At 37.3% G+C, this 24,661-nt stretch overlaps 1 protein-coding gene across 1 annotated transcript; it reads right to left on the bottom strand.

Moving 5' to 3' along the window:
• Positions 1-437: 437 nt before the first annotated feature.
• PSMD12 (proteasome 26S subunit, non-ATPase 12) lies at positions 438-23,934 on the bottom strand. Its single transcript, XM_057715789.1, has 11 exons — positions 23,735-23,934; positions 15,332-15,391; positions 15,116-15,244; positions 11,171-11,278; positions 9,483-9,587; positions 6,078-6,227; positions 5,856-5,990; positions 4,698-4,810; positions 3,894-4,068; positions 2,003-2,080; positions 438-1,015 (listed from the first exon to the last, which is right to left on the bottom strand). The coding sequence occupies exons 1-11, from the start codon at positions 23,840-23,842 to the stop codon at positions 806-808; spliced, it is 1,371 nt and encodes a 456-aa protein (XP_057571772.1). The 5' UTR covers positions 23,843-23,934; the 3' UTR covers positions 438-805.
• Between the last annotated feature and the right edge of the window lie 727 nt (positions 23,935-24,661).

The raw sequence follows: 24,661 nt of genomic DNA on the forward strand, positions 1-24,661 counted from the left end.
GAAGAGGATGAATTTGGAGCATTAATGATGTAATTAGACATGGAAGTTAAAGCCACAAAGGAGTTATAAAAATGACTCTGTATATTAAACTCTGTCAACACAATTAGTTCAACAACTGGTCAAGTCAGGGACAGGGGATAAAAATAGCTACTGTGACCAAAACTAGCTTGACTCAAAAAACAAAACAAAACAAAAAAACCAAAAGTCTATAGCCTACCAGATAGCTCTGTAAACTCAATCTAGAGCCTTTCTGCCACAATACTAAAATACAAATTCTTCACAAATCACAACTTTATCCCAAATGTTCTTATAGGTTCTATGTTGCTTTTTAAATTCTACTAAATAATCCATAGATTTACAACAAAATTAATTTTATTAAAAAAACACTTAAATCACTATCCCACAAAATGTTTAGAAACACAGGTAAACATGGAAAGTAAACGTGCATATACTGCTTTTATTATAATAATTATGGTTGTTAGCTGAATGAAAACAGTAGCTAAAAAGGTTTCAAATGATAGAAAAACATATTTAGGTAAGTTATGACAATTTTTTGAGTACTCAGAGGATAGAAATGTATTATATATTTTTGAACCAACTCCAAATGCAGTTAACAATGAAATCAGGGAACTGAAAGATCAAAAGGGCCTCAAACATATTCACTATCTTTTAAATTTTAGACAAAAGAGCTGAGAATAGAAAAAAAAACACAAAAAACCCAACATATACACCATAAAAGTCTTTTTCTTTTTTAATGACTTTCAATTTCAACTCTTTTCTAAAAGCATTAAGGGCATGGAGACCCTTATTGTAGATTATGTATCATCTCCTCTTTGGCTATCAGGTGTGTGGTTTTGTTAACTAGAGACATCAATGAGTTCAGTTTCTGAGACCAGTCATTTAATAAATTATTTGGATCCTTGGGTCTCTGAAAGTTGATAATTCCTGCCAACCTGTCTACTTTAGCAAAGATAGTCTTGTTAACTACTAGATTCGAGAGAAAAGCCTCTGACTCCTGCAAGAGAGAAAGACAAATTGGATTAAGACAAGATAATTTTAGACAATAAACAAAATTTAAGGAAAGCATTTTCTAAACTCTTCGTTCAAGAATATTCTAAAATTCATTAATAGTTAGAAATTGCTGATTTCCTGCAATGATGTACTTATTTTACTGAGAGTCTAGGGAATGATTAGAATGAGTATACTCAGAGTCAGGGCTCAGTTAGAATCTCCCTGCAAACTTAATGTTGTGGGTACTGCCCAAGACCCTGCTGCCAACAGCAACTTGATTTACCTTCTACGTTTCTCCCTAAAAGGCAGTATTATACAGTTAGTCTGTTTCCAGAAATGCTGGGTTAGAATATACGCTCTGCCACATGCCAGCTATGTAGTCAAGGACAAGGCACTTTACTTCTAAGGACTCCAGCACCCTCATCCAAAAATAAGAAGAGCTAATGAACTAACCAATGATCAAGCCCTCTAACCCCAACATTCCACGATTCTTCCTTTTCAGCTAAACTGTCAGGACTCCTTCTGGTGACAGAAATGGCTTTTCAGACCATTACTATACACTTTGCTTAACTCCTATCTCTTTGGTGTTGTACATTTCACCAACATGAAACACAGACCTGAATACGATATTCCTCTAACATGTCCTGGCACCTTTCCAGGTGAACTGCAGTCAAGTATCCTTCATATGTTTTATTTCTACAGTTCACTTTTGGGAACCTAGACACATTTATTATAGCAATATACACTTTAATTTCAAATTAATTAGTGTAAAACTAATATATTTAAGTGAAGATTTTAACCAGTATAAATAATATTAATGTAACTATAAACTTGGTATTTAGGCTACTCTCTGGTATTCAAGATAGCTTGGGGAAACTTTCTATCACCTAAACTTAAAATTAAGTAATAAAACAAAACTGGTTTTCTCAATTTTTACAAGTCAACTGATTTTCAAAATGAATGTTTACAAACAATGATGTTTACTACTTACATCAACAGATAGATCCAGAAGTTGTGCCATCCTCTTCATGGTTATCCTCGTGTAATACTTGGCCATTATTCTAATATTCTGAGGAGAGGAGAGAGGGCACAGAGGGCACAGCTGTCAGTAAGGCCAAAAGCCCATTTGTTTTCATATCCAAATAGGTTTAGTTAAAACATCAATACTCGGAGCTTTTATATCCACCACTGGGATGAAGCTGGTTCTAAATGTCAATAACAAAACTAAATATTTAGATATTTTGGCTTCTGCAGTTAAGAAGTTACTCTGAGTAAACTCTACACTCTACAACTCTTTAATTATATATAGTCAAAATATAGGCTTAACTAAATTAGTTGTTAAAAGTTGTAACTGTACTAAAATTTTGCTAAATACAAGAATCTAAAGTTAAGTTTTTCTAATTATAACACAAGTGTTTAAAAGGCTAAAAATTTAAAAAGATCAAGATCATCTCAAAACACTATCATCATTATAACTACATAAAGATAACTTGAAATTAAATTTCTTAATTTTCACTGGAAGTGGTGCTAAAGTTAGAGATACCCCTTTGTTATTCTTAATGTCACTAACAAAGCAGAAGCACTCACAAGGAAAAAGGGGGACCATGGGGAGAAAAATGAGCTCATCTTTGAAGAAGCTATACCTCCTCCCATCTTGCATCAGGGTGGATGGCAACACCAACCTCTTAGGACGCATGAGAATCACTCAAGACTCCCTGCTTTTCCTTCATCCTTTAAATTTAACCAATGACAAAATTCTGTTGCTTTTCTTCTTTAGAATAGTTAATTCCATTCCATCCACTCTTCCTCGATACCTTGGCTACTGCCTTAATTCAAACCCATAAAGCCCCTCACTTAGCTAGTCTCATCTCCAGTCTTTTCTCTCTCCAGATCCAATCTTCACACTTACTCCCAGGGGAACCTTTATAAAATACAAGCCTGGTCATTATCCTCTCAGCTTTTACTAGTGGGATGTACAAACTTTGTTATAGACCCAGACCTTTTCCATATCTCCAACTTCCTTTCTCACTGAGCCCTTTCCTTGAAGGTCCCAAAGTTCCCCTGCTGGTTTGCTGCCTCCATGCCCCAGCGCAGACTATCCCATCTGCCTACAGGGACTGCCCTCCCTTATCTGCCTGCTGACTACATACTCTTCTCACAAATCCTACCTCCCACATCAATTCCTATATATCTGGCCTGACCATTCTTCCAGGTGGAACCAATCAACTCTCCTCTTATGCTCCTCTCTAGCCCATGTATACTTGTAACATAACAATTTATAAGTGCTTCTTACACTGTGATTTATTTTTAAGAATTCTGAAGGTAGGGACCATGTCTTATTCTCCCATGTTTCCCAGCACTTTGTACAGCGTGTGGCACACAGAAGGCTCACAACAAATGAATGCTGACATAATTCAATTTGTAGCGACACCAAGAAGATCAAAGGTCAAGTTTAAGACACATTACCCATCTCCAAAACTACCAAGCAAGTATCAGAGAGAAAACTCTATCTCCATCCCCACCCAACCCTCACATTCTTAAGAAATTCCTTCTGGTTTATATGCTATAAAACTTTGGATTCTTGAGAGGTCCCCTCAAAATGCAGCATGCTAACACACAGTTATCTTTTCTGAAAACTAAAAAGAAGTGGGGAAAAGACAGACAAGAGGGGTAGATAAATTCTGATATGCTTTGGGAAATAAGACAATAAACACTTGAACAACAAATTTACATCACTACTACATTGGGCATAGAAAAAAAAATGCTAAAGTGAAGAATTAAAGACATAACATCCAAAAGAAACATTTGAGAAATAAAAGTTTATGCTCAAATTTGCCAAAGTTTACTTCTAAATTGTCATTTCCATCATGCCAGATCCTTACATGTTCAACAACTCTGTTTTTCAAGTCTTTCCACCTTTTTTCACCTTCCTCTGTATAACCAAAAACATCAGTTGCAGGACTCTCCAGAGAACCTTTTCTTAATTCCATTCCATAGTCTTCAACAAGTGTGGACCAACGCATCAACTCCATTGTGGTAAAAAGCTTTAAAAGATCCCTGTAAATTACATAAAACAATGTTCCAAATCTGTAAAAATTAAGTTTCATCTACTATAATAGCAAATTTTAAAATATCAACAAAGGATTTTTATAAAGTTTTGTTTGTAGAACAAGACACAGGTTATTTATTTTAACAACTTTACTACCATTTTTTCCACAGTGATTGTGAACAACGCATTCCCCTACTATCGTCCTGCTCTCTCCTGTACTGTATTTGCCAATCTCTGGACTAATTGACAGTAAACTTACTACTGAAACATACAAGAAAAACAGCCTAAAAAAAAAAGCCCAGAGTGCTTATGATAAAGCCTACGTCTGTTTTATATAATGGATTTTCAGAAGCATGTACTTCTGAAAATTACAAAGCTCCAAACAAATGGTTAATTAACCAAAAGCTGCTGAAGTGAGCTTGAAAGAAAACTTCTACTTGATAAGTGGCTTAAAATGAAATGTGTTATAATCTCATTATATTAACTTCTAATGTAGTCCTAAAAAAACACTTTATTTTCTCTAGTTTTATTCTCTAATACAATCTATTACAACCAATTAAGAAGTATACACTTAGGTTACCCAATTTCCTTTCAAAATGGTGCTTCTACTGAGACATACTATACTAAAAGTACTTACTTGTATTTAGGAATTTCTTCTAACTTCTTGTCACCACTTATTCGGTGAACCAAATCTGACTGTTCATTGTCAAAAGGAGCCAAGATAACATAAAGGACAACACTTTTCAGGGCCTAAAAAAGTTGTACAACACAATAGATTACATGCAAGATTAGAAACAAAATGGAAACTGGCAGAAAGTGAAAATTCATGGAATAATTGTATACACTCATTTTAAATATTGTATTCAAAAGTCTTAGAGGAAAAAAAGCCTATCAGATTCCTCTTCATAGTGCTTTTCTGTAATATTTACATTTCATAAAACTATTATAAAAACAAATACAATGAATCTTTGCTAATTTTTTTTTTCCCTTTTTGACTACGCCACGTGGCTTGCAGGAATCTTAGTTCCCTGATGAGGGATCAAACCTGTGCCCGTGGCAGTGAAAACACAAAGTCCTAACCACTGGACCACCAGGGAATTCCCAAATCTTTGCTAACTTGAATTACTACCTGGGTTGGTTTTTTTCATTTGTTTGTTTGGGTTTTTTTTTTTTTTTTTTTTTAATTGAAGCAAAGTCGATTTACTTAGTGTTAGTTTCAGGTGTACAGCAAGGTGATTCAATTATATATATATATTCTTTTTCAGATTCCTTTCCATTATAGGTTATTAAAAGACATTGAATATAGTTCCCTGTGCTATACAAGTAAATCCTTGTTGTTTATCTACTTTATATAATATACAGTGGTAGGTATCTGTTAATCCCATACTCCTAATTTATCCCTCCCCCAAACATTTTTTTTAAACACATATAAAAGAAAAAGTTCTTAAAACAAGTTAGCAACAAAAATGTGGAATCCACATATAAGCTATTTACAAGTTTTGCAGAATAATTTTCCAAAGTAATGCTAGGTCTTTATCTGTGACCTTTGTTAGGACGTAACCTGCTGTACATGTCTTAAATAGAAAGCCTACATTTCTTTAAAGGCCATAAATAATTGAAAGTATTACAATTCATCTGAATCAGTAAGGATAAACTGAACTATCAACACATTGAACAGAAAGCAGCACCACACGACTGCATGTAATTACTAAAGTTAAAATTGTTTCAAAATAAATTAAAAAATGCAAATTCTTCCTAATAAGTATCAATGTCAAGTTCAAGACTACATTCGTACCTGTTGCCACTTTTCACTTTCTGCCTGTATACAGGGAGTATCATAGATTGCTCTGTAGTGTTTACAAATAGACAAATATGATCCTTCATGTTGGTCCAGCTGAATCATTAAGTTATAGTATTTCAACTTTAATTTCTGAAAAAAATTGACAAAATAAATTGGGGTTTATGGGGTTTTCCTCCAACATTTCCAAAGTAAACTTATAGTAAGAGGTAGGCTTACCTCTGTATTTTCTTCCTGGAAAAATTTGGTGTTAATTTTCTTGCTGATAATTTGTGTACGAATGTAATCCTTTACAGCTAGGCAGAGCCGCATCTGCTCCAAAATAAACTCTACTCGCTCTTTCTTTTCCATTGACCCATAGGTTTCCACCTAGCAGAGTAAGCCCCCAAATAAGTTTATATTTAGTAATATTTTTAAATTACAACAAAATTAAATAGACATTAAAAATTCACACTAGATAAATAATAAGAACCTTCACGCATATTGGGAGAGTGTTGATGGTGATATAAAAAGCTCGTTTCCTCCAGGAAATTACAATTTTAAAAAATTATTATACAGTAAAATGGATTTTTTTCTTTTGGTATAAAGTTCTGTGAATTTTAACACACACAGATTTCTGTAACTTCCATCAAAATCAAGACATAGAACAGTTCCATCACCCGAATAACTCCCTCATGCGCCCCCTTTATAGTCACATGCCCCCTACTCATAATCCCTGACAACAAATGATCTCTCCTCCAATACTACAGAATTGTCTTTTCAAGAATGTCAAATGTAATATGCAACCTTTTGAGTCTGTGTTTTCTCAGCATAATGCTTTGAATAATAAGATTCATTCAAGTTGTTGTGTAAATCAAACAGTTCATTCCTTTGGCTAAGGAGAGTCCATGCATGGATGAACCCCAGTTTATCCATTCACCTGCTGAAGAACATCTGGGTTGAGTCCATCTTTTGGCTATCAAAAATAAAGCTACTCTGAATATTAGTGAACAAGTTGTGTTTGTGAACATAAGTTTTCCTTTCTCTTGGGTACCCAGGGATGGGATTGCTGGGTTATACAGTAAGCGTATGTTTAACTTTATAAGAAACCGCCAACCTGTTTTCCAGAGTGGCTGCACCATTTTGCATACCTACCCATCAGCAATCTATAAGAGTTCCAGCTGCTTTGCATCCCTGCCAGCTCTTTATTCTCAGTATTTAAAAAATTTTTTTGGTATTCTAATAGGCATGCAGTGCTATCTCATCATGGTTTTAATTTGCATTTTCCTAATGGCTAACGAGGAAATGACAATTCTAAATATGAAAAAATATGTCAGTTGCAAGCTAACTATATAATAGTTGAAACCATTATATAAAAAAGAGGCAAAGCTCTTTTTAAAATTCAGATACAAGGCTGATATGACCCCTCATGGATGCAGAGTTACAGTATACACACAAATATAACAGAAAATCAATTATATCAAATACTATGAAAAAGTTTCTAACATAATATTTGGTGTACATATATTATAAATGATTTATAAAATCTAGAATGACACTTTTACAAAGTAGAATGAAGTAAGGCTATTATTACTACAATTTGGTCTGAAATGTTTTTATTTCACTGTCTTCTCCTTTGTAATTTCTTTTAATAGTTATTCAACACATTGTGTGCCAGGCATGGTGCTAAGCACTCTACATACACTAATTCTTTTTAATTTCTTAAGGAAAATGAAAACACACACAATGAACCATCAATGTTTCATTTTTAAATCTTCACTCACCCTCCATGTGTCAATTACTCTGAAGTAAATCTCAGGCAATATATTATAAATAAATATTACAATATGTATCTCTCAAAGAAACTGAAAAAAGTAACCTAAAAATTCTTTATATCACTAAATATCTAGTTGCTCTTCAATAGTCTCATTTATTTTTTTAATCAACTCAATCCAAATAAGGCTCAAACTCTGCAATTTGTAGATGTTTCTTATGTCTCTTTTTTCCTTGCCATTTAGTCACTGAAGAAATCAACTCAATTGTCCTATAGTTTCCTAGAGTCTGAAGTTTGCAGACTGCGTCCCTGTGGTATCATTTAACAGACTCCTCTGTCCCTGGTATACCTTAAAAACTGGTAGTTAAACCTAGAGGCTTTATATAATTGAGGTTAACTTTTTTGGCAAGAATATTTCACAGGGGATGTTGAATCACGAGGCATATAATCCTCCTGGTTGGAAAATAAGAGTTTGAAGGCAAAACTATGGAGAGAATAAAAAGATCAGTGGTTGCCAAGGGTTATGGAGAGGAAGGGATGAATAGGCAGAGCAAAAAGGATTCTCACGAGCGGTGAAACTATTCTGTATGATATTACAGTGGTGGAAACATGTCATTATATGTTTGTCAAAATCCGTAGAGTGTACAACACCAAGAGTGAATCCTAATGTAAAACTCTGTACTTTGGTAGATGTGTCAGTGCAGGTTCAATGATTGTAACTAATGGACCACTCTGGTTCAGGATGCTGATAGCAGGGGAGGTTGTGTGTGTGGTGGGGGCAGTGGGTATATGGGGAATCTCTGTATTTCCCACTCAATTTGCTGGGAACCTAAAAATGCTCTAAAAAGCAGTCTTTTAATTGAAAAGGAAAAAAAAAAAAGGTGTGTGTTTGCAGGCATGGGGAGCTTGAAGCCAAACAGAACTAGTGTTAATCCAAATTCAATCACTTCTAGACAGTGACTTCAGGCAAATTGCTTAACTCCTTTGAGTCACAGTTTCCTTGGCTGAAAAATGGGGATAAAAAAGTGTTGCATGTGAACATTAAATGAAATAAAGTATATAGAGAACATGTTTTAAAAAATGACAACAGTGCATGCCATACAAGTTCCTTCCAGCATTATTTTTTTCCTTTATCTAAAATGGATAAGGTACATGACTGAAAAGGTATCAATTAACTTAATGAGGAGGCTTTAATGGACTAAAATTATAAGCAAAAATTTGAGCATAATTTATGCACATTTTTCTGACAGGAGAAATGGCTTTTCTCAGATTTCTTAGCACTTTGCTGTCTCATTTTAAGGTCTCTTAAAAATTGTCTTGAAACACAGCAAACTATGAGTCAGTTTTTCTTTGTTAAACCAATACAGCCTAGAAGTTGACCACCAATCAAATATTCATTAAGAATGAGGCCAATGATGAACAGTAAATTCCTAAGGCATAAGTAAATGAACATGAATTACTGGTTTTATTAAATTCTAAAGATAATTAAAATGTTCTAAAGTTAAGACTAATTTGTTGATCCTATTTTTCTTCCAAACATTTTTTAGCAGTTAAATTTAGTTGGGAACATAATTACACAATTTCCAGCTGCTTGAATAACTTCACACTCTATAGTACTCACTCGATCTTGGTGATTCAGAAGAAAGTGATAAGGTGCCAAAATAAGCAATTACGAGAAAATATTGCTGAGTTTTTTTCTGGCTGCACTGCACAGCTTGTGGGATCTTAGTTCCCCAACCAGGGATTGAACCTTTGAACCTGAGCCCTCGGCAGTGAAAGTGCAGAATCCTAACCACTGGACTGCCAGGGAATTCCCAAAATACTGCTGACTGAATGTAAAATTTCACATATTCTAAAATGCAGCACCTTACCTGTAACTCTTGTAAAATGGAGGCTGCCTCTTTGACGTCACCGTTTTGCTCTTTTATAGTTGCTAATGTTTTAGTCAGCCGAGCACGCTCAATTTCAACATAAATCTACAAATACGAGAAATTTATGTTATCTAAATTCCTACAGAAATGTGTTAAAATTGAAAAGATAGAACTGAACTATTATTCAAACAAGGTGTTTTTCTTGCAGCTGTCATACACTTTATCCTCCATGTACAAATAGTGCTGTGTGGCGTTTTACATTCCACAATCACATAATTTTAAAGAAAACATCTCGATAAAACATTATTCATATTTTGTAGCTTTGCTTTGAGAACCTAAGTATGAAATCACTGTGCTTAACAAATAACAGGACCAAAAACTACATAAATGGCACAGAAAGTGCCTTTAAAAGAACTGATTATTTGAAAAATAACACTTTGCAAAGAACATATGCAATCCAGTATCTATAATTCAACCAATACTCTCATTCTGATTTCTCTTTAAATGCAAGGCTACTTTCTCTAAAAACATCTGATCTTGTTAAGTATTAAAAGTTACTAGCATTTTTTGTAGCCATTTGTAATGTTAGTAGATTTATAATTTCCAACAAGTTAAACATTAAAAATATAACTATAGCCAAATAGAGTCTAGGGAACTAATTTTCATGCTTGGACTTGCTAACCTGTTGCGCCTTTGCTCTGCAGCAACCCCCTTTCCCCGCTCCACTCCCAAATCCTTAATCTCCAATGATAACAAACTGCTTACAGTTTCCTAAATGTACTAAATGTTTCTCACTTTGATATCTCTGCATATAATTTCCCCTGTGTCTAAAATGCCCTTCTGCTTATGCTCTGGCCCAGTAAAATTTCTATTCATTCTTAAAAAGCCAGCTGAGTCACCATAAACTCTTTGAAGCTTTCCTGGGGTCCTCAGCCAGTCAACCCCTACCTCTGTGCTACAGGGAACAACAGGCACACTGCTACAGTCATGACCAGCACAGTAACTATTTCCATGATTGATCTCTTTTGAGGTTAAAAGTAACATCCTGCCCATTTTGGACCTCGCACAACACAGGCAGGTGCTCAATAAACATTTAATGAACTAAACTGTCAAAGAGACAATAAGTTAGATATAAACTAAGTTTTTATCTTCAAACCACAAAAATCTACCTAGAAAGAAACATATCTACCACAGTCACCATTTCATACTTGCCCTTTTTAGATAAACACTAGATGGGGGGTGGGGGTGAGGTGCAGGCATCAAAAGAAATACAGATCGATTCTGGTAAGACAGTGAAATTTTGAAAGCTAACCTCACACTGCAAACACTCTATGAAACCTTAGCTATCTCAAACATAGATTTCTCAAGCAGATGTAGGCCACGTGTAGAAATAACCTCACGTTTAATTACTACCGAATGTAAATTTGGGATAAGATCACTAATTTCCAGAAAAATCTGGATATACTAAGACTGTCACTATTTAAGTATATTCACTGGCATATGGGAAGACACTAGAAGGAGATGCATTTACAAAGATATGTGTTAAATTAAGGTGATAACATTTTGTGTATTTCATCTTAAAAATACATATATATGTACTTATATAAAATGTTTAAAAACATAAGTATCTCTGAATATAGGTAAGACAGTACTTATCTCACTGTGAGTTATGCTAAAAGAAAATTTACCTTTCCTTCTGTAACCATTCGTAGAGTATCAATTAATCGAAGTTTGATTGGAAGGTCTATGATTTCCTCAACGTAAGTACAGCACTGTTGAACCATTTTTGCAACAGCCTGAAATAATGAAAACCATTCATAAACTAAATTCATTCGTCATACAGGAAAAGTAAGTATTTTATTGATGGAAGTGCTGTGGTCAAAATCTGGTCTTCCTACACAACTCTAGATACTGACTTGCCTATTTAAAAAAAAAAAACAAAAAACAACAAACCCACTTACCTAAGAAGTATTGAATACTCAGTAACAAATCAATAAAGGTTAGGAACACCTCAGGAGCAAAGACTTTATCCCTCTCCACTACAACTGGTGAGCTGATTACACAACAGGAAAGGTGGAAGAGGCATGTCTGGCATTTATGAGAAGGTTGGCTAGCTTTTTTGCAGCCAAGAGGAAAAGTATGGAAGAAGTGGCAACAGATTTAAAGGGGGAGGTGGGGAGTGGGGAAGAGGGGAAGAGAAAAGCAGAGTTTAACAGTGGCTGTGACAGCAGTGAAGCCATGAAAAAGACTCAGTGGCAGAAGCAGAAGGTAACACCATGTGGGTGGGAGGAGGAGCCACCTCAATAAAATGTGGCATTGGAAAGCACAGCATCTCTTGCCCACGGTTCCCTGACAGGTAATACAAGCAGGCTGTACTACATTTCTTCCAGCTCTAACAGTCTATGATCTGTTTAGGTCGGGGTCAGCTAACCTTCTCTGTATATGTTTATAAATACTTATACAGTAAGTATTTTAGACCTTGTGAGCCACAGGGTCTCTGTGACAACTATTCAGCTCTGCCTTTGTAACTCCACAGATATGCCATACATGACAAATGGGTGTGGCTCTGTCCCCCAAAACTTTTATTTACAAAGGTGGAAAGTAGGATTTGGTCCTTGGCCCATAGTTTGCCAACCCCTAATCTAGATTCTAAATAGCACATCAGGGACTTCCTAGGTGGCGCAGTGGTTAAGAATCCACCTGCCAGTGCAGGGGACACGGGTTCGATCCCTACTCTAGGAAGACCCCACAGGCCACAGAGCAACTAAGCCCGTGCACCACAACTATTGAGCCTGCACTCTAGAGCCTGTAAGCCACAACTTTTGAGCCCCGTGTGCCACAACTACTGAAGTCCACACGCCTAGAGCCCGTGCTCCACAACAGGAGAGGCCACTGCAATGAGAAGCCCACGCACCACAATGAAGAGAAGCCTCCGCTCGCCACAACTAGAGAAAGCCCGTGTGCAGCAACAATGACCCAATGCAGCCAGTAAATAAAAATAAATAAATAAACAAAATCCTTAAGAAAAATAAATAGCATATCATAATCACTGATAATAATAATTAGGACTGTCATTAGGAAAATGTTACATTATATTAAGCATATTTTAAGATAGCAGAAAAGAGTATCTTGCTGTCAATTATATCTCAATAAAGCTTTAAAAATAAATCCCATGGTATATCTTACAAAGATTTCCTTGAAAAAATTTTAATGTTCACATAGCTCAGATTAGACTTAATTATCTGAAAATTAGCTGTTTAGAGACCCCTCAGGAGTTAAAGAAGGAGAAGGTTTTATTGTAAAATATAACTCTTTCAGTAAGTACAAAGCTCTGGAACACCTAGTCTCTATCAAAACAGATGATCCCTCTAAAACTAATTATAATAATGATTTCTAGAAGGGCATACAACTTGATCATTCTAAAAGCTGTGCAAAAAATACATTAACAGAAACCAGATGGGGAAAAGACAAGGAAACAAATCAATATTCTAATGATAAGTGAACATCCTGCTACTCCCCTGAAAAAACTGTAGGGAAGTCATTAGGGAAGTTATGGTTGGTGGGATGCTGACCCTCTGTGCAAGTGACAGTGAGTTAGAAACTATTCCTCTTAAGCAATCTAGAAAAGGTTATTTTAAGAAGATTACTACTTTCTAACTCTGATAAAGCAAAAATGAAAAGTTTGAGGTAAAAAGTAATTATGAAAAAAGGAAAGAGGTGTTTGGATTTGGAGTCCCTAAGCAGTTTCCAGAGCTGTGAAGACATAATATGTCAAGGCACAAAGAGCAGCTCCGGTTCCAGTTCTGGGGATGTCACTAGCCAACCGTGACACTGACTCCAACTCCTCTTTCCCCAAGAAGCCTTCCCTAATAAACCTAACTAAAATCTTTCTCTTCTTTTCATATATCTTAGCATCTTTTACTATTCTAAAGTCACTACATGTTGCCGTGTATGTGCATAATTTCCTAAAAATTTTAAAATCAACCTTAGGACACTTGTTAAAGATTACTATGATTACCTGTGACTTATATTCTGTACTAAACTATAGGTTACTTACACATTTCTTCACATTCCAAGAGCCTTACATATAAAATTCTGTTTCCCTATCAGAAAAGTTACAGAGTAAACAGTCCCTCTACTAGTTCTAAAATTTTATGATCTATGAAATTAAATCTGTGTTTTAGGATATGTGCTTTGAACTTTATATTAACACTATATAAAATACATATTTTTGTTTATTTTAACCCAGGTTGCCCTAAGATTTCTAAGTAAGTAGCCCTTTCAAAATTGTCCTATAGAAAGCACGTCTCTTAGAAAATCAGAGGAAGATGATGGCTTATCCATGTTAGTCTCTCAAACCAGAGAAATGGGCAGCAAAAGGCATTTTTAAATGAACTTCACATTCACATGTATTAGAAGGTCTCAATTAAATCTATGTTAATTCTTAACAGTGAATTTTATATGCATGTAAACTTATCTAAGAAAAAGAAGAAACCCATCACAGTAACTCTGTGTTTTGCAAAAAATAATTTAACCCACTCTAATATCAAGCTCACTCTAGCAGCAGACTAATTAATAAAATAAGGGATTTGGACAAGAACACCGTATTCCTATTTTTGGTTCCTCTACTACCTTGTTGTACAATGTCATTGCTTTTATCATTTGAAAGCAAAAAATAAAAACCCAGAAGCTACTCAGGGAACAGCATTTTAAAGATGAGATATAAATGTAAAAAGTGGAGTCTACTTCTACAGAGGATCATTTAAATATATCTCAAGCAGAACAGGAAAGCAGTAAAGAAAATCTAGCTTCACAAAAACACCTAAAGAGAACATATATAATCTTTAAACAAAATGAGCCGTCTGAAATATTAAATAAAATGATGTCTGAAAATGGTCTAAAAAATAAATATTAAGTGTTTAATAAAAGGCAGGATTAAGTAAATTACAGATTATCGACTTGAAGGGGTTACAACACAACCATTAAAGATAAATATGAAGGAGTAACATGGAAATAGAAGAAAGCTGCATCAACACGCTCAGAACAATTGTGTAAAAATATGCAAATATATAAAGACTAGAAGACAGGACAAAAATTAAAAGCAGTTGTCATAAGAATGTGGATAGAATTTTTAAAAACTCTTTAAATGCTGTAACCTTGATTTAGATTGAAAACAGGTTCATAGGTGCTTCCCTGGTGGCACAGTGGTTAAGAATTCACCTGCCAATGCAGGGGACGTGGGTTCAAGCCCTGGTCCAGGAAGATCCCACATGCTGCGGAGCAACTAAGCCCGTGCACCACAACTACTGAGCCTGCGCTCTAGAGCCCATATGCTGCAACTACTGAGCCCATGTGCCGCAACTACTGAATCCTGCACACCTAGAGCCCGTGCTCTAGAAGCCACCTCAATGAGAAGCCTGCACACCGCGACAAAGAATAGCCCCCACTCACCACAACTAGAGAAAGCTCGTTCACAGCAACAAAGACCCAACACAGCCAAAAATAAAAAAGTAAATAAATAAAATTTTTAAAAAATAAAAAAATAAAACAGATTCATAGAAAGACTTTTTTTTCCTCCTAAAAGTTCTTATTTAAATTCAAATGTATTTGTTTTTGATCAATCATGAACTCACTTGTTTTAACTGACTCCGTCTTTTTGACAAAAGCATAATATTTTCATTAAGTAAATCCCATTCTTTAGCCTCATAGCACATCTTCACTACTGCAACTAAGATACGGGATGTAGACACCATATCAGAAGCCTATAAGAATGAAAACATATTGAAAGTTAATGGAACAGCATCAAATGAAATTAATGGCAACTGAGGTTTTCATTATAATCTACTCACAGTTCGGGTCTGTTTTTCCAAAGAGAGAAGGGTTTCAATGACTTCTTGAAGTCTTCCTTCCTAAAACAAAAGGTAAATGAACGATGAGGATACCACCACCAACACAAAACCAAATAACTTAGTCTAAATGAGATGTTTCTGACACAGGAAAGACAAAATCAATAGCCTATTTTAGAGGAAAGACTACCTCCATAGCTATTGTTGTGTTTTTCTCCTTTTCATGATACTATCTGCTTCTCCAGAGGATTCCAGGAGTCAGTGGTTCCCAACTTGGGGCCCACAAGCTATTTTTAACATTTCAAAATGCCTAGGAGAAACTGAATGCAGAACAACAATGAGAAACAAACACTTGAGAAAAACATCAAGTCTTTGTTTTGGATTCTAATTCATCACCTCAGTGTGGTAACACCTGTTTATCTTGTTCTGAACAGACTCTTAACTGGCAGTCACCTGTGTCTCTGAAGAATAAAAATGGGAAAATGATTTCTTTATAAATTCACCCAAAATATTTTAAAACATGAAGTTCTGAGGAGAAATAAAAAAAGAATTTGGTGGTAAAAAAATAGGAAACCCTGGTTTAATTTTTCAATAACTTTAGAAATAAATTATAATTGTGCTTAAAGAAAACGAAGCCTACCAGAGATGACCATGCATGCTATACAAACTCATCAACTGACAATAACCTCTACCTCATATGTAAAAACAAAACATTCTCCCTGGGGCATACATTAAGAAATGAGAATAACAAAATTCAAATAATATAAATCTAGATGATAATATACCAGGACTAAAATAAGCCATCGTATTAGGAACCACAAATTTTGATAAAAACAAAACCAACCCACAGCACAAAGATTGCATTTATTTAACATATTGATATTAATAACACTGAATGAACTGGAAGTGATGAGGGTTTCATTTGTAAATTGCTTTTCTAATTGTAAAGGAAATTTATTTTTATTTTAATGACATTCATAGATGGTCCATGAGTACTACTCTTTTACACATGGAAGAAACTGAACAGCTTTTGAATTAAGGGTACAAATAATGTTTAAACTTTTCCAAATACTGTTTCCATATTTTCCAACATAACTTTCAAACTATGAATTTTCTATGCAGCATAGAAAATATACTGTATAACCACTGTTTGAATTTATTTTAATTAAATTTGAAACATATACAATTACTAACATTTTAACAATGTTTCCTATGCAAAGGGGAGCACCAGTTCTGAAAGCTGTATAGGTTTATGTGTATAATAAATGCTGGCTAAATGTCCATCAGAGCAGAACAAAAAACAAATCTATAAATTCTCCAAAGTTAAAGGCTAATAAGTCATAAAAATCAAAGAATCTAAACCTGTGTTGTTCAAAGGTCAACTGTAATTTCCATAGGGAAATGGTTGCTACCTGGCAACAAAATATACAGCAAAAATAGCTAAAATGCAAAATACTGTTTACTGACGGTCCCCTCTTGTCACTTTTGTAATTACTATTAGTCACATGGTTGTGATCAACCGCATGTAGTTTACTATATGGTACTGTAATTCAGAAATATGGATTTTAAAGATCTGCACCCTATACATGAAGGAATAACACACCACTCTAGAGCTGAGGTCTACCAGTCTCAACAAAACATTAAACGTCACTGTCACTTTCTCAGAAAGGCATTCTTGGATAATGCTCTCCAAAGTCACTCAAAAAAGAAAAAAAGGGGACTTCCCTGGTGGTCCAGTGGTTAAGAATTCGCCTTCGAATGCTGGGGACTCGGGTTCGATCCCTGGTTGTAGAACTAAGATCCCATATGCTGAGGGGCAACTAAGCCCGTGCACTGTAACAACTGAGCCCACTCACCACAACAAAAGATCCCGCATACTGCAACTAAGACCTAATGCCGCCAAAATAAATAAATATATTAAGAAAAAAAGTCAGTAGTCACTCAGCACCTCCTTTAACACTCCAGCCCACTGACTTTCTACTTTGCGATGACCCTGTAGACAAAGAATGTCAGCTGTCATTTCAGTAAACAAAGGATGTTGCAGCCATAAAACAGGATACTGGCCCTAGATAATTAAGATGCATATCAAAGGAATGATTTCAATAAGCCCAGACTCCTGCATCTTCTCCTACAGGGGAAAACACTAAAATCCTTAACTTGAGATGTCTGTTTTTGTGATTAGCAGTAATCTTTCGATGTTCCACTACGTGTCTGTTTTTTTTTTTTTTTCCAGCCAAAACTCCTGTGTATTCTGGCTCCTCCCTTACCTGTTTGGAACAGTCCCTCAGAACTGAGTGGCTGCCTTCCTAGGCTACAATCCTCAGTAATGCCCCAAATAAGACATAATTCTCAACTATTAGGTTGTGCATTTTTTTCAGTCCACAACCCCAAACTCTTTTCCATTTTAATGTTCACTGTCTTTCTAATCTCACTAGAATGTACTCTGTAAGAGCAGGGGCCATGTATACTGTTCACCACTGCAGCTCAGTGCTCTGCACCTGCCCAAGCATATAACGGTGTTTTTGTAGATATTCTGGTGCATCCCTTTATACCTTGTACCACAGTTATTAATGTGCATGTCTTGCCAACTAAGTGGTCTATAAGTTCCTTTAGGGCTGGACCTTGTTTGATTATTTTTCTTGCACCAACTTGCATATAGTATGTGTTGAATGGATTGACATGGACCTAAACTATCCATTCGATCTTGGCTTACAATTCCTGATTCTTACTGTTACAGTAAGTAGGATGTGACAAACTATATGGCTGACAACTCAGTGCTATCTGAGGGACACTACCATCAATTTCATTAAATACAACTCCCAATTCTCTAATCAGCCCACCTTTTCACCCAATCTTCCATGTTCAATCCTATGGTTAAACATCTTCCTCCTTCCTTTCTTATCTATTCATAAATCTTCCTTGAAATTCTACCTCTTCAATGCTGCCTTTCAACTCAGAGGAACAAGATGATCAGGGCTATCAAAACCAACTTGTTAGAACATGTGACTTTTGTGACTCCTTTTTCTCTTTAAAATAATCCTTGTCAATGAGGTAAATGACTAAGGAGTGTGTTCAACATCAATGCACACTGGGTATCTGTATGTTCTGTATGTTTGTGTCCTTTAAATTCTAAATAATCCAATTTTTTAATGATTCCTTAAACAACCTAAATAAGTAAGAAAAGACCTATAAAAAGTTAACCACAAATAGCTGAAATGTAATGCCAATCCGATACTTTTATATGACCTATTACTTGAAGAGGTCTTTTGTCTAAGCTACTAACAATCAGTAAACTGTTTTACATTTCACCTCCTCTTTATTTTTAGTATTAACCATGAGAAGAGGTTGCAGGTGACCAAATGAAATGAGAAAACATTAAGAGGAGGGAGAAATGAAGGATATGTTTGATTTAAGAATGCAAGTAGTCCCTAAATAACCATGCGCCAAATATATACAGTAATCTAAAAGTGCGCGGGGTGGGGTAGGGGTTGGAGGTTCTGAACTGTAGAAAAGGCCCTCATTAATTTTTAACTGCCTAATGCAACAGTGAAACTACAACTATTATCAAGAACTAGTATCACTTTTATTATCTCACCAATCTGATGCAGGGTCCTCAAATACCAAACACAGAGGCAGTAGAATGCAATGGTTAAAAACAGGCTCTGCAGCCAGACTACTTAAGTCTAAATTCCAGATCTACCACTGTGTTACTTTAGGCAAGACACTTACCCTCTCGATCCTCAATTTTCTCTTCAGTGATAGTTCCTACCTCATAGAGTTGGTGTGAAGATTAAAGCAATGCCTATGATGATATGCCTGGAACATAGTATGTACCTTACTATCATCATAACAGCTAACATTATTAGTTACTGTTGTTATTTGCTATGTGAGCGTTAGGAACAGAAACAGAATTGTACTAGGTCACAAATGCAGGAGATTCAAATAGCCTGGATTTGGCAATTTTACTACCTGGGTTTAGACTTCAGTCTGACTTTTGAAGACTTCTGCTATATGTGTTTTTTTCACCTGATACATTCTTATCAATTCTCTATACACATAATTTTTATCTTCAAATGTCTTTCACACTGAAAATAAAAAATGTCTAAGGAAAGTAAGCACAGAAGTGATAGTCTCTTAAAGAAGCCATGGGATGTAGAAAAAAGAGCACTATACCTGTTGCCAGGAGACCACAGCTTGATTTGATTCTTCTACAGACCTTGGATAACCACTGAACTGCCTGAACCTTAGTTTTCTCACAAGTAAAGTGAAGGTAACAAAACTTCCTGCAGTTTTACTGACGGGCTCAAAATAAAAAACAAAAGAATGCATGCTAAAGTGTTCCATGCATTCCAATATAGAAATGCAAAGCTTTAAATATTTTTTGATTGGCAGAATAGCTAGAAAATAACATAAAATGAGGAATAAAAAGCAAAACAGGGAAACATACCCTAAAAAAAATTAAGACAACTATTTAATCCAAAGTTGAAAACCTCTTCCCCTGCCCTGCCATCAAAATGGCTTTAATTTTACATAGTTTAATGGGCCCCAACATTCCCTGCTTCAAACATTTCCATCACCCACCTGACACCTAAAAAATCATTTGGGATTTGAGTTTGCAAATCTTTTCAACTGTCTTGAACATAACAGCAGTGTTCTAAATAAATGCCATACATTGACGGCTAGAACAATTGTAGCAGCAAAATATTTTTTCCTTACTGGCCTATAAGCTATTTGAGAGCAAGAGTTTTGTCCACTAATCTTTATACTCCCACAACGTCTAGCACTGACTGGGTGTTGCACACAGTAGGCTATCAGAAGAAATCGGTAAGGGGAAGATTTTTTTTCACCCTAGTCTCAGTTCTAAGAACAGTTGTACTCCTTTAAAGTAATCAGTTTCTTCCTTATAGACACTATCAATCTATTAATTTCAAAAAGGTGGTTTGGGGCCAACTTTGGCCTGTACATGTTTTGCTTGATCTGCATGGTATTGGCTTAAACAGTGCTTTAAAACAGATTACTGTCCAGTTTCCAAACATAAAGGCAATTCATATAAAAATCCATATTCCTAAGACAAGAAGACAACCCTCAGAATGGGAAAAAATATTTGCCAACGAAGCAACTGACAAAGGATTAATCTCCAAAATATATAAGCAGCTCATGCACCTTAATACCAAAAAACCAAATAACCCAATCCACAAATGGGCGGAAGACCTAAATAGACAATTCTCCAAAGAAGGCATACAGATGGCTAACAAACACATGAAGAGATGTTCAACATCACTAATCATTAGAGAAGTGCAAATCAAAGCCACAATGAGGTATCACCTCACATGGGTCAGAATGGCCATCATCAAAAAAATCTAGAAACGGGGCTTCCTAGGTGGTGCAGTGGTTAAGAATCCGCCTGCTAATGCAGGGGACATGGGTTCGATCCCTGCTCCACGAAGATGCCACATGCCGCGGAGCAACTAAGCCCGCACCACAACTATTGAGCCTGCGCTTTAGAGCCCGTGAGCCACAAGTATTAAGCCCATGTGCTGCAACCACTGAAGCCCACACGCCTAGAGTCTGGGCTCTGCAACAAGAGAAGCCACAGCAATGAGGAGCCTGTGTACCACAACGAAGAGTAGCCCCCATTCACTGCAACTAAAGAAAGCCCACGCACAGCAAAAGGAGAACCAACACAGCCAATAAAAAAAAAAAATCTAGAAACAATAAATGCTGGAGAGGGTGTGGAGAAAAGGGCACTCTCCTGCACTGTCGGTGGGAATGTAAGTTGGTACAGCCACTATGGAAAACAGTTTGGAGGTTCCTTAAAAAACTAAACATGGAACTACCATATGATCCAGTAATCCCACTACTGGGCATATACCCAGAGAAAACCATAATCCAAAAAGAAACATGTACCACAATGTTCACTGCAGCACTATTTACAATAGCCAGGACATGGAAGCAACCTAAATGCCCATCAACAGATGAATGGATAACGAAAAGATGTGGCACATATATACAATGGAATATTAGCCATAAAAAGGAATGAAATTGAGCTATATGTAATGAGGTAGATAGACCTAGAGACTGTCATACAGAGCGAAGTAAGCCAGAAAGAGAAAAACATATAATACTGTATGCTAACTCACATATACGGAATCTAAAAAAATGATATTGATGAACCCAGTGACAGGACAAGAATAAGGATGTAGATGCAGAGAATGGACTGGAGGACACGGGGTTGCGGGGGTGGGGGTGGCGAAGGGGAAGTTGGGACGAAGTGAGAGAGTAGCATAGACATATATACATTACCAACTATAAAATAGATAGCTAGCAGGAAGTTGCTGTATAACAAAGGGAGATCAACTCGATCATGGGCGATGCCTTAGAGGACCAGGACAGGGAGGGTGGAAGGGAGGGGATATGGGGATATACATATAAACAGAGCTGATTCACTTTGGTGTACCTCAAAAGGTGGTACAAGAGTGTAAAACAATTATATTCCAATAAAAAGCTTAAATAAATAAATAAATAAAATTGGAAAACACCTAAGTGCCAAACAATAGAGAAATGACTAAACAAACAAACAAAAACCCCATATTCCTGGTCTCTCCTTCAACTTAGAAGAGTTGACAAAGCTTGGCCTTCATCCGCTATTGGCAAAGATTAACCTGAGGTTCAGAGTTCCTACCCCCTTTTCTTGAGCAGGTGCTCAGAAGTTCAGGTTTTCATTACACTTTGCTCACTATGCAGGGCAGCTCAGTGAGCACAGAAGCTCTACAATCAGGATGCCTGGGTTTGCATACTGGCTCCACCACTTTACTAGCTGTATGATTTTGGAGCATGTAACTCAACTCCTAGACTCTTTTCCTGTCTGTAAAATAAGAATGATAATAATACCTACCTCACAGAGCTAAGGTGAGGACCAAATGAGTTCATACATGTAAGCACTCAGAAGAGTGCCTGGCACTGCAGAAAGCACTCAATCAACGTCAGTGACCGTTATCTGCCCGGTGCTGGAGGTGTCTGAGTTTTCCCACCTCTATGTAACTGGTGCTGTTCCGCTACAGTAGCAGCTAGAAAGCTCAGAGATGAAGTCATGGCTCCCCTCCACTTAGGGTACTGAACCTAAGAAATACAGATGTATCAACTTCATCATCTTTCCCTATCCTTGTCTTCTGTAAAGCCCCACTTTTTGGAAAAAAAAAAGGGAAGCATTAAAAGGGTTCTTTCTAAGAATTAAATGTGAATTATTACTTGACACTCCTCCTGCCCCTGAATTTATTATGTTTTAATGTACTTAAGTAGTAATCTACACAAAAACGACCCTATTAGTGAATACATCTCAGATGAATAGCAATAAATGTCTGTGGCTGGATTGATCAAGGAGTTTAACGAGGCCTGAGCATAATCCTTAACAACATCCCCTGATGGAGCTAATGCAACAACCATCCAAACCCTAGTCAGGCAAACCTAGGTTTAAATCCCTAGTTCTAACCGTTACTGTCAGGATGGACAGACAACTCTGAGCCTTGGTTTCTTTACATGTAAAATGGTGTTGCCTGACACACAGCATCCCATGTTGCATGGTAAATGTTCAGATCAAGGAAAATTTCAATTTCACGGGAGATACGAAGTTGGGCTAACCTACTGTTCATGACCTCCATTAATTACGTTATTCTGTATTTTTGTGCCTATTTGTCTATACTTGTGCAGTTCCCGCTCCAGGGATGACTCCTCCCTATCCCAGTACTACTCATTTTTCAAGGCCTAAAAAACAAACGTCAGCTTCTCTGTAAAACCCTCCCTTAACCCACCAGTGAGAACGAACAGCTTCCTTCTGTGTCCCAGTAACACTTTCATACTTGTATCGCGCTCACTACCCTGCGTGACTCGTCTAATTCGTTGCGCACACCAACTCCTTAAGGACAGAGGTCCTGCGTTAATCACCTTCGTACTATCACTCTCCTGTGCCTTCTCCTGGCCAGGGGCCAAGCGCATCGCCACGATCCGTCCACAGCTTAACAAGAGAACTGATTCGGCAAGAGCAGTAGAACTAAGCTCTCCGATCTAGCGGGAATGCTGAAGCGGCTTAACCCCTGAGAGACTACTACAGTAAACGTGAAACAGCATCCAAGAAAAAGTATAAAGTACTTATGGAGCCCCAACACCTAAGGGAATGAGGTGACCATCCGTCCCGGGGAGGGCTGGGAAGCTGTACCACCTGCGCACTCCGGCTGCGGGGTCTCCCCGGTCGGGCAGACCTGGGATCTCCTACTTCCGCAGGCCTCGCTCGGGCCGGGCAGGCCACAGGGGGATGCGCGCTCCAGCCCTCAGGCCCCCTGAGGCCTAAGCAAGCTCGGCGCCGTGACTCAGCCCCTGGCGCCCGCCAGCAGCCAGCCGGCCTCCCCTCACCTTGGCCAGCTTCTCGCACTCGGGCAGTCGCTGATCCACCGTGGCGCTGTAGTCCACCTCCATCTTGACGATGCGCCCATCAGCCCGCTCCGAGCCGCCGTCCGCCATGGTCCCTGCCTGCGCGTCCCTTGATGTCCCCCTGCTTCGGCCACCACTCGTCACCCACACCGGAAACCGCCGGCGCGCCCGCTCAGGCAGTGCGTCGGCAGCCCGCGCGAAGGACCCCACGAGGCCCCCTGCGCTGGCCGCCAGGCAGGCACCGCCGCGGACAGCCCTGGGGGGCGGAGCGCGGGGCGGAGCTTGGCCCTGCACCCTACGTCCGGTTCTGTCTCTGGTGACAGCCTTCCCATCTGTAGTTTGCGGTGAGAAAAGCTGGTGTAATCAAATAGGCTGTGATACATATTCTTACACCTCTGCTTTGAAATATTATTATTTCTCAGAGCTGTGGGCAAGCGCTTCACTTTTCTTGGATCTCGGTTTTCTCCTGTCTACAGGAGCAGGCTGAAATAAACCCCGAAGAAAAAAGTTCTCAGGTTTCATCTGCTTCAGAATCTTGGTGACTTAATCTGTGGGATCTCTTAAAGCTCATAAGAGGAGGCATGGCAGTGGCTCAGTAGTATAATAGGTAAATATTATGTTGGTAAGAAGAATCTTTACAAAGACGTTTTATTTGCTTTCCCTTTCCGTCTTGTGAGCATCGAACGAGATCAGGAATATAAGAGCCGATTTCCAGTTCTTAAGGACCATACAAGTTTTCTTTATTGTCATCCACACCATCTGGGTCCCTTTAAAAAAAAAAAAAACAAGATCCTTGAGAGTGAGAATGAGGTTGTGTGATGTGGCTCAAGTGTCAACTGTAGCCTGGAAAGCAAATGGGAAATCTTGGAGTGGTCTACTGTTATGTTAGTGATTTCAGTTTAATAAGCA

The sequence above is a fragment of the Hippopotamus amphibius genome, chromosome 17, assembly GCF_030028045.1.
Source record: "Hippopotamus amphibius kiboko isolate mHipAmp2 chromosome 17, mHipAmp2.hap2, whole genome shotgun sequence".
Taxonomy (NCBI): domain Eukaryota; kingdom Metazoa; phylum Chordata; class Mammalia; order Artiodactyla; family Hippopotamidae; genus Hippopotamus; species Hippopotamus amphibius.